Source organism: Cryptomeria japonica, chromosome 1 (genome assembly GCF_030272615.1).
Source record: "Cryptomeria japonica chromosome 1, Sugi_1.0, whole genome shotgun sequence".
Lineage (NCBI taxonomy): Eukaryota > Viridiplantae > Streptophyta > Pinopsida > Cupressales > Cupressaceae > Cryptomeria > Cryptomeria japonica.
The window spans coordinates 241,636,615-241,646,647 of NC_081405.1; the positions used below are offsets into that span (position 1 = coordinate 241,636,615).

Sequence of the window (10,033 nt, forward strand, 5' to 3'; positions counted from 1 at the left end):
GATAGGTTACATAATTATTTAGAAATCCCATATAGCGGATACATAAGCATTTTAATAATGGTCTATTTAACTAACACCAAAGTCCTTTTCAAAACCATAGCTAAAAGTCCTTTCCATTGCCTTGCTTCTCTAGGTCCCATATTTTTTGTATTTTCTATGCTTAAAAAAGGAAAGATAGTTATAATCGGGGAAATAAGGGTGAAAGTTGAAGCCACCAGCTTCATCTCCCTTAATAAAAATTTATAGGTCTAGGATATCTTTGAATGTGTTAGGATTGCCTCATTTTTTATAGTTATGAAAGGTAAAGATGAGGAATTATTATAACAATTCATGAAAATCCAGAGGGATGGTAGGGTACAAGTGAACAACATAATAATTGAGCTCACAAAGAAACTCATTGTATAGGTCACTAGCCTATATTGTGAAGGTGGTATGTTTCTTTCTTTAGCTAGAAATATGCATATGGAGGCTATATCAAATGTCCTTGGATAAAGGAAAAAAGGTCAAGCACCATAAAAATGTTTTTAGCAAAGAAGATTTACCTCCTCCATGGGGGTCATGAGCTACCATCTAATAATGTACTCCACACTCAAGGGTAGATTTATTACTATATACATGGGCATCACTTTCTACTCCTTAATCACCTTAGGCATATTAAACCTATCATTTTTTATTACTTTTTACTTTATTCTATGTATAAATATGTCATTATGGGAGCTTGTCCCCATTACACTAGTGACCTTAACTTATTTTATTTACAACTTTATCTTATAAAATACCCCTCCTTTGGATACCACCCCTACCCAAAATGTTTTTCCCCCAAGCAAAAAAATCTAACCTTCCCTAGAGTGAGGTAACATAAAATAAAAATGGCCTTTGTTGATGATGTTTTCGCTTCTTCAAAAGCAATCTCATTGGAAAATTTCTAACTGCGTTCCACAAAAAAATAAAAAATTATTTCTAGGAAATGAAAACTCTCCCTTAGTTGTGGAATTGGGCCCAAACCACATACCTAGCAATAAAGGAAAAATAGTTCTTAAACTTTGAAGATGTAACAAAAAGAGATAATGTAGGTGAGGAGAAACTTGTTGATATTCCTTGTGAAAATAGCTTGGCTATCTCACTTGTCACTTCTTAGGACATTGATATTTCCAACAAGGAATGTGTTGAGGTAGATATTATGAACTCCTTAGAAGAAAGAAATTCTATTATAATTTCTAAGCTTAGGATAGTGAAAAATATTGCAACCACTCTTGGAAAAAATCTTTGTGAAGAAGAAAAGTAGGTTGAGCTGGAGTATTCAAATTCTAAGGGAGTTGGTGAGGATGATGAAAAACTATGGAGGAACAAATAAACCTAATTTTTAAATACTCCCTCCCACTCTCCACCCTATGACTCGTACTTAGAGGAATCCTTGGAAGAGCTTAATATTCATAGAAATTAGGGTGATGGAGAAGAAGAGGGAGAAGAAGATAAATGGGCTACAAGAAAGCAAAAAGTTTGATAGTTTTTGGTAGGTGAACTTAAAGACCTTATAGTAAGGGATGAAGACTTGGAAACCCCATAAAAATACATGAGATGTGAGAAAAATAGAGAAAGATTACTTAACTTGGCAAAAGAAATGGAATACTTTGTGAGAATCAATAGTAGTATCATGCACAAAATTATGATTATAATGGTCATTATGGGAAGCAAAGTGGGGAGAAGAGCCAAGAAGAATGGAAAAAATAATAGTACTTAGGACAATAAGGAAAGAAGACTGCAACCTCTGAGGTATGGGAGGCAACTTTGGAGCAAATGGTCGAGGACTATTGCTTTATCTTTTAGATACTTTTATGTTTTAAGCATTGTTCTTCTTTTTCATTATTGTTGTTTCCTCTATCCTATATCTTAACATTTTTTAATTGCTTCACTATATTTACTATTTTAAGTTTCTCTAAAATGATTTTAATGTAGGGTTTCCCTCGAAGCCTCTAGTTATTTTAGTTTTTAGAAACTTATTTGTAAGGGTTGGGTTCGCTTCCCCACTTACCTCAATCAAAAACATAATTAACATGAAATCATGAAATCTATTAGCAAAAATTAGTATTTGTATACTGGTGAATCATTCTGCAATTGGTTATAATTGTATTTTGGCTATAGTTGTATATTATTCAATCTCCTCCATCGTCAATGTGATATTGATGTATTTACCACTCTTTTTCTTATGGTATCAAAGTTATAAGATTGCTATGTCTATGTGAAATTGTAGTAAGTAAAGATTATTTTATTGTCATACTTCAATGAATTTAGTTATTGGAGAACATGGTTTCTTGGGGTATCAGGATAAGGTAGACCTAGAAGAAATATGATGATGTGGAATACTATTGTTTAGTATAAACTGATTCCTAAGGATTAAGTGACAACAAGATAAAAAATATCATGCAATGATAAACCTTCTTCTTCTGCAAATTGGATCAGCAATGGAAAGAAAAGATAAAAATCCACTCATTTTGCTACTCCAAAAAAGGTGGTAACAATGTCTAATAATTAATGTGAATTGGTATAAGTTTTATTGATGATTATTCAAAAAAATTTTGCAAAGAATGGCGTGTCTCTATCCTTTTATCTAAGGTTAGAAATATGGTTGTGAAACCTCTCAAAGAAAATTTTATTAAAAACAACCTTAGGCTTTTGTATACATTCACAAAAATGGAAGGTGATATATACAAGATAATGGCCACTTTTCTTACTAAGTGAAAAGTTCACCAACTCCTCAATGGAGGATATGTTGATCTCTATGATTCTTTAGAATGTTTGAATAGGAGGAAAAAATAGCAACACATGAAGATTTTAGAAATGACCATCATTTATAAGGAAGAAATAGAAAACAAATATGAGGATAGGCTACTCAATTTAGAAATTAGTAAAAATGTGTGGTCGATTTTGTCATCTTAAAAAATTTAGTTGGACTAGGTTTGAAGGTGCGAAAGCAGGGAAGGATTTTTACTAGTTGATTTTGGGTAGGCTATAGAGAATTGTCTCTTTAAAATATTTTTTCTTGAATAGTTCCTAAAAGTACCTCATTAGCATAAAATATCCCTATTGTAGCACACTCTATTTGGCTCCATAAAAGAGTTGGTGCAAGAATGCTAGTGTTCTTTCTTTTACTTATTGGTCAAGTGATGAAAATAAATTTGCTAGGACATTATACTTGAGGGCATCTCCTCACATTGGATTTAGCAAATAGTGAACAAAAATATTTTAAAGTTTTGAGGAGGATAATGCTTCCAATTAAGTATTAAATATACGTTGATGAAAAGGTCCTTCAATGCATCTTGATAATGGTGAAAAGAATAGTTACGACTTGAGTCATGGTGAGTAGGAACTTCCAGCTTTTTTTAACTATTTCTAATAGTTGTATTGTAGTGTAGATACATGGTATTTGAAATTTTGTGAGTGGTTGGTAATAGGAGAGATTTAAGGAAAAAAAAAAATTTAATTGGAAATTAAATAAATATTTAGTGGGTGCATTATTGCCTAATAGCGGGACCTTAGTTTATGCATTAGAGTGATAAGGAAAATAAGAGTGGATTTTATTTCTGGAGGTATATGGGTTCATCATTGGATGAAATTTTTATTGTTATCTTGTCAAACATTGCTTGTGGTTTTGGAGCTATCCATTCAACTCCTGAAAAAACCTTTGAATGCTTGAACAAATCTTAAAATAGTTATGATTATACATTTAGAGCTATCTTTGCTACACCTATGATGGCTTCCAAAGAATCATATGGGTCATTAAATGGATAAAGTGTAACAAGGTCAATTTCGATGCTAGTGGCATCAAAGGATGGAGGAATTTTCATCATCTCAAGTTAGTTTCTTTCTTTAAGATGGTGTTTTGTATGAGAAGCATTTTTGGATTTTCCTTTTTTCTTTCCTTTTAGCTTTTATTGTTGGTTGCAAGAGATTTGAAGAATGCATCTATTGTGATGTTTGATTTTTGAAGATGGGCAAGGGGTTTTGTGTTGAACTTGATGTGGATTGTTGCCTAGAAAGTTCACAAGACTATGTTCAAGAACTATACCCTTGTGAGGGTCAAGAGACAAGCGATCAATAATGATGGTTGTCTAATAATTCAATGTTTCTAATTCTAGAGTTTGAGGAGAGGAGCACTGAAGAATTCAATTTGTTGGAGTTTCACTTGATTCAAAGTTTGGTTCTTCAAGTAAAGATCTTCTAAAAAATATATATTTTTTATATGATCATCAAATTTTGTTGTGTAAACCTTAAGGATGATCCCTTTGCTAGGTGAGTTTTATGATTTTGAGTTACATTTGCAAGGCCAATGTAATAAGGGGTGAATGTTAGCAAATATTATCATTTTTATGGCCAATCAGCTAAATAGTAGTTGGTTACAACCACATTTCTGCTACAATTGCATATTATTTGATCTCCTCCAACATCAATGTGATCATAATGTATTTACCTCTCTCCTTCAAAATCACACTGGAATGTAGGTTGTTACATAGCTTGTTACTCAATATGTTAAATACTCAAATCTATAACACTTTCTTGATAATACTTGATCAATTGGAATGTATCTTGAACTTTGTGAAATATAGAAGAATGCTTTTTAGGGTTCACAAGGCGTTTTTGCATTGAGGATGACAACCAATAATCAAATAAAAATATTGGAGCTAAATCACAATTGATAGATGTAGACACTCACACATGTTTGAATTTGGGTCCCTTGTAGAGGGAAAAGGGCACTCGGCACCCTAGTCAACTAAAATTTGGATCAGCAAAAGGGGTGGTAGAGTATCGCGATCGATAACATAGGACCTAGTTTTGAACTTACCATATGATGACATTGAACTTATGATTTTAACAATTAAATTATAGCATAGGTTAGGGCCCAAATAAGAATTAAATGATCTAGAAGAAAGCACACTAAATTACGAACCCAAATATAGTACAAAATTGTAAAGAATTTAAATTCAAAGATATACTTGAACCTACATTACATGAAGCTCTATCATGTTGACATGAGAGTGAACAATGATGTCTTCAATAGACCAAATGAAGTTAGTGTGACCACGTAACATCATGATGTAAATTCTATTTCTGGAATCTCCTTCAATAATCACATTAGTGAAACATTTGTCCTTAAGCCAATTTAATACCATGATAAGTGACTGCCACCTCAGCATAGTTGATGATTTGAACGCCAAAATTGACTATGTAAGAAAATATCGATATGCAATTATTCTCTCTTAGGATACCACTCCTACCCACACCCAGGTTCCCTTTCACAACATTGTCACGTGTAGTCTTCTACACTATCATTAAATTTTAACGTCCTTAAATGATTTTTATAACATCATGGAAGTTGAAGAGCCGCCACTTGTCATGCTCAGCCGTGTCAATGGATTAGGGTTTTGGACTTCATTCGTTGTCCCCAACACATGACCGATGTGAGACCAATGTCGTTGATTCCAAGCTACCATTGTCTCATAATTTATTGCCGTCCCAACGATGCAGATAGAATCAAATCAAACCTTACCAGTGATCATTAGGTCCAATCAAATAAGACATGTCGGCATCATCTTATTTTCTGTTCCTAGCACCGACTTCAGCACCTGCACCTGTCTTTTGCATAACTCTCTACAATGAAAGAGAACTCTGTAACTTAAAATAACTTTTATATAATGTTCTATGACCATTGCTCCAATCAAATCTCTCTCCTCGCGTAATGCGAACATGGAAATGCAAATCAAGCTCTTCATCGCTGTGTTTTTGTTGTTTCTCCCACACTCACTGTGTAAGCCTTTCCATCTCTTATATTCCAATACCAGTTTTCTCAAAGCAACTTTTCTAGATCGTTTTGTTGACTTTTCGTTCTCTGTGCAGGTAGCAACGTCAAACTATTGCGAGAATATATAGGCGCTGAAAACGTCAGCGTCAAGTTTTCAGACCTGCCAATCAATCCTGATGTCGAGATTCACTTCATTCTGTCATTTGCCATCGACTACACCAAATCAGCTCATTCTCCGTCTCCAACAAACGGGAAATTCAATGTTTTCTGGGACAAGAAAAATCTACGCCCCAAGGACGTTCTAGCCATCAAGTCGAAGTATAAAAACGTCAAGGTCGCGGTCAGCTTGGGTGGCGACGTCGTAGGAAAGGTTAACACTTTTGTGCAGTTCCAGCCATGGAGCATATCTTCGTGGGTTCAAAACGCTGTGTCCACTCTGTCAGAAATAATTAAAGAGTACCATCTCGACGGAGTCGACATCGACTATGAGCATTTCGACTTTACCGACACCGATACTTTTGCGGAGTGTATTGGTCAATTAATTGTACAACTGAAGCAGAAAAATCTCATCTCCATGGCGTCCATTGCTCCATACGAGAATAGTACAGTGCAGCCTCGTTACCTGGCGCTCTGGAATAAATATGGTCGCTTCATTGACCATGTAAACTTCCAGTTCTACGCTTACCCTCGTAGCACCACAGTCGAGAAATTTCTTATATACTTCGATATTCAAGCCTCCAATTACAATGGTGGGAAAATACTTCCCAGTTTCGGTACAGACTCATCTTCCGGTGGGCTCAAGCCAGATAATGGATTCTTCGAGGCATGTGAGCAGCTGAAGGAGGAACAAAAACTTGAAGGCATCTTTATCTGGTCTGCTGACGATTCAAAGAAGTATGGCTTCCAATATGAAAAACAATCTCAAGTGCTCTTGGCCTCGAGCTAGGGTGGATAACTCATTGTTTAATGTAATGGGATTGCGTTTTCATAATAATTGCTAACTTCAAACATCCTTTGAAGTAAGGAATGACTGTATTCCATTGCAAGACTTGAAAGCTAGGAACATTTGTTTGTTATATTACAGTTGAATTTCGAAACTCTATTCTTTCTAAGGAGGGAAAGGTCTAGAATATGCATACATTTATACCATGAATATGATTCAATGTGATAAATTAGGATTACAATCAGAAGTCATAGTTACATACTATTATGATATTTATCTTCATACGTAAATTGGTAATTTCTTTTAAGGATTCTTTAAGTAAACTAATGTGAATAGGATCTAATAAGGAAATCAATTCGTCTGTTAATTGTAGTTTAGAGATGATAAGAAAGCATGCAAAAGTACAATTATAGGTCCATTATCAGGCTATGTTGGATACACATTGTATAGACAAATCTCTCACAAACAGACAAAGAGGCAAATGGGCAGGAACAAGGCATGAGAAAGATAAAACTCGATGTGAAGTAAAAAATGCCTTATAAGACGAAAATAAAAGAAGAAAAAGAAGAGAGACCATGCATGCCGTCTCAAAATAGAACCTTATGTATTGATGATGGATGCTTCTCAAAGGATGCTAAAGGTGATCTAAATACATCCATTAGTATTTATCCCAAGTGGAAGAAACAAAAGACAAAATGTTTTGTACAAATTATTTCTATTTTCAGAAATAAAGAAAAAAGGATGAGTTTTTTTAACTCTTTTGAAGAATTTCCAGGTTGATGATGAAAGGTGCCACAATAATATTAAGAGTTTTAGACCTTATTATTATAGACGCTAATTCAAAAACTACTGGAAATTGCTGTATAACATGATCGAAAGAGAGCTCCAAATGTTGTTTAAATATAGCGCTACAAACTATTAAATTCAAGAATCACCTTTTAATTCTTTAAATTTATACTTCCATATAAAACTTATGTTTTAAAAAATTAAGTATTAACTTTTGTTGTGTACATGGTGTATTAGATGGTAAGCTATTTTATAGCTATATCAGTAGTGGTGGATGTGGTGATTTCTGATTTTTGCAATGTTACACTCTCACGATTATGTGTATCATATAGATTATGTATAGTCTGTGTAGTAGGTATGACCTAAAAAACTAAAATTTATATTTTAATAAAAAAAATTTAGATTAATTATTTACCTAATAGTTAAAGCAATACATTTAAGAATCTACTTACATTATCTTGTGTATGAACTATATTTTATGACTTGAAAAAATTATACTTAGTTTTTGAAATCAATCAGTATTTACAATTTATATCTCTCAAAAATACTAATAGGAAGTAATCCTACAAACTCATATACTATGTAAGAGTTGGTAAAGAATATTCTATATTATAGGTATTTTTTATTGACATCTTAGTGACACACATAACATCCTATTTGACACCATGTCATCGCCACATTACTAATTAATTAATCATGTTGCACTATTTCATAAATTATTTTAATTACCTTTGTAATAAAAAAAATATCTATACTTACTAAATAAAATAATTATTTAGTCAATTATTTCACTTAAGTCATTTATTCTAAAATATATATAATCCAATTTGTCTACTATTGATAAATAAACAAACATAACATATTTATTTATATATGAATAATCGAGAATTTGGATTATATTTTATCTATTATTCACATGACTAGCTTAAAGTTTTATAGATTCATTCACCTAGGCAGTCCCCATAAAACACACACTAAATATAGATATTGACCATTTAGTCACAAACTAAATATTTACATATGAACCATTCATATAAAGATATACCTAAAAATAATCTTAATATCCATTATTTAATAAATTTATCTTAATCATTTTAGGATAAAGGGGTTATCCACCTTGTAATTCCTATGCCATGATTCCAACATCCTTGGAAAGTGTCCTGAGTTACTTAGGGTATAGTGGGAAAATAATTTATAATTTATTCTCAGTATTATTTGTTAAACATTCATAACGAGTGATGAGTTCTACTAACAATGGTAAAGGTGGCTAGTGAGCACAATTATTTAGTATTATCCTCTCCACATGCTAATTCTATAATGGGGTAATTAATGATAAGTGAACAGGAAATATGTGTAGCCTTTGGGCTCTCCAAATTTGGAATTGGGAAGATGCAACAATTTTCTATTGGAATTTCATCATTTATTGTATTTAATATATTGGGAATCTTCAATGTTTGTCTACTGAATTTGGATGGAAAATATTCTAATGAAAACTACCATTATTTCATATTTTGTGTAAGTATTAGAAGGAGTTGGTAGATTAGGAATGAAAATTGTTTTTTGCACAACTTTTTTATTGTTTTAGAGCTCTTGTGATGTCTATATAAACAACTCTTTTGATGTAGAAAGTGAGAGGAATAATATTTGTAGAGTTATTCTATAGGAAAAAGGATAGGTGGATACATAAGAAGATTGTTCATAAGTAAATAGGTGCTACCATGTTCAAGAAAAATAAGGGAATGGGAGAATATATTTCAATCTCATTTATTTAATAATAATGTATAGTTGAGCTCTCTTCTTGGTGGATTTTTTTGATGCAAGGACTTTTCCATGTAAATTTTATTTTATGTGATGCATTTATGCTTTTTATTTCTTCCTAATTGCTATTACCATGTTTTGATTTAATAATTTGTTTATTTATATAATAAGTTCACATGGGGTAGTATTGATAAGCATGATATGTTGGTCAATTTCTATCATCATAGAAGGATCTAAGCATGGTATTTTCATATTAAGAAAATTAATTTTAGAGTTGCATATAGCTTATATTTTTATATTGATGTTGTAGTAGTCCAATTATTGCATCTCATTGTTTAATTTATTATTTAGATATATATTGAATTTCTAACCATTTGGTATTAGAAATTGTACCTTTCTCAACCATTGGTATGAAAGGTGAAGGATACCGATTCTAGGTATTCCTCTATTTCTGATTTATTTATTTGGTGAGCTTGTGGGAATATATAAAAAATGAACTAAACGTTCTTAGAGGCTTCTAAGGCTTATGGGGTTGCATTGAGTTGTATATTTGTGAGATTGGAAACCATAAATACTATTAATACAACCTATGTTAAGCATGAATCTGCTCATAATAATGAATGTTCATCAAGTTAGTTATGTTTTCATAAATTAGAGCTCTTTCTTAAAAATATGTTTGTATCCTCTTGTTTAGTCGATGTGTTCCTTCACCTTCTGGTCATGTGAAATGAGAAGGTGTTCATGTTGGG

General features: G+C 32.4%; 1 protein-coding gene across 1 annotated transcript; it reads left to right on the forward strand.

The window, feature by feature from the left end:
- Positions 1-5,742: 5,742 nt before the first annotated feature.
- LOC131034161 (chitinase 2-like) lies at positions 5,743-6,743 on the forward strand. The gene is made up of 2 exons (XM_057965550.2): positions 5,743-5,803; positions 5,893-6,743. The coding sequence occupies exons 1-2, from the start codon at positions 5,743-5,745 to the stop codon at positions 6,741-6,743; spliced, it is 912 nt and encodes a 303-aa protein (XP_057821533.2).
- The last annotated feature ends 3,290 nt before the right edge of the window (positions 6,744-10,033 follow it).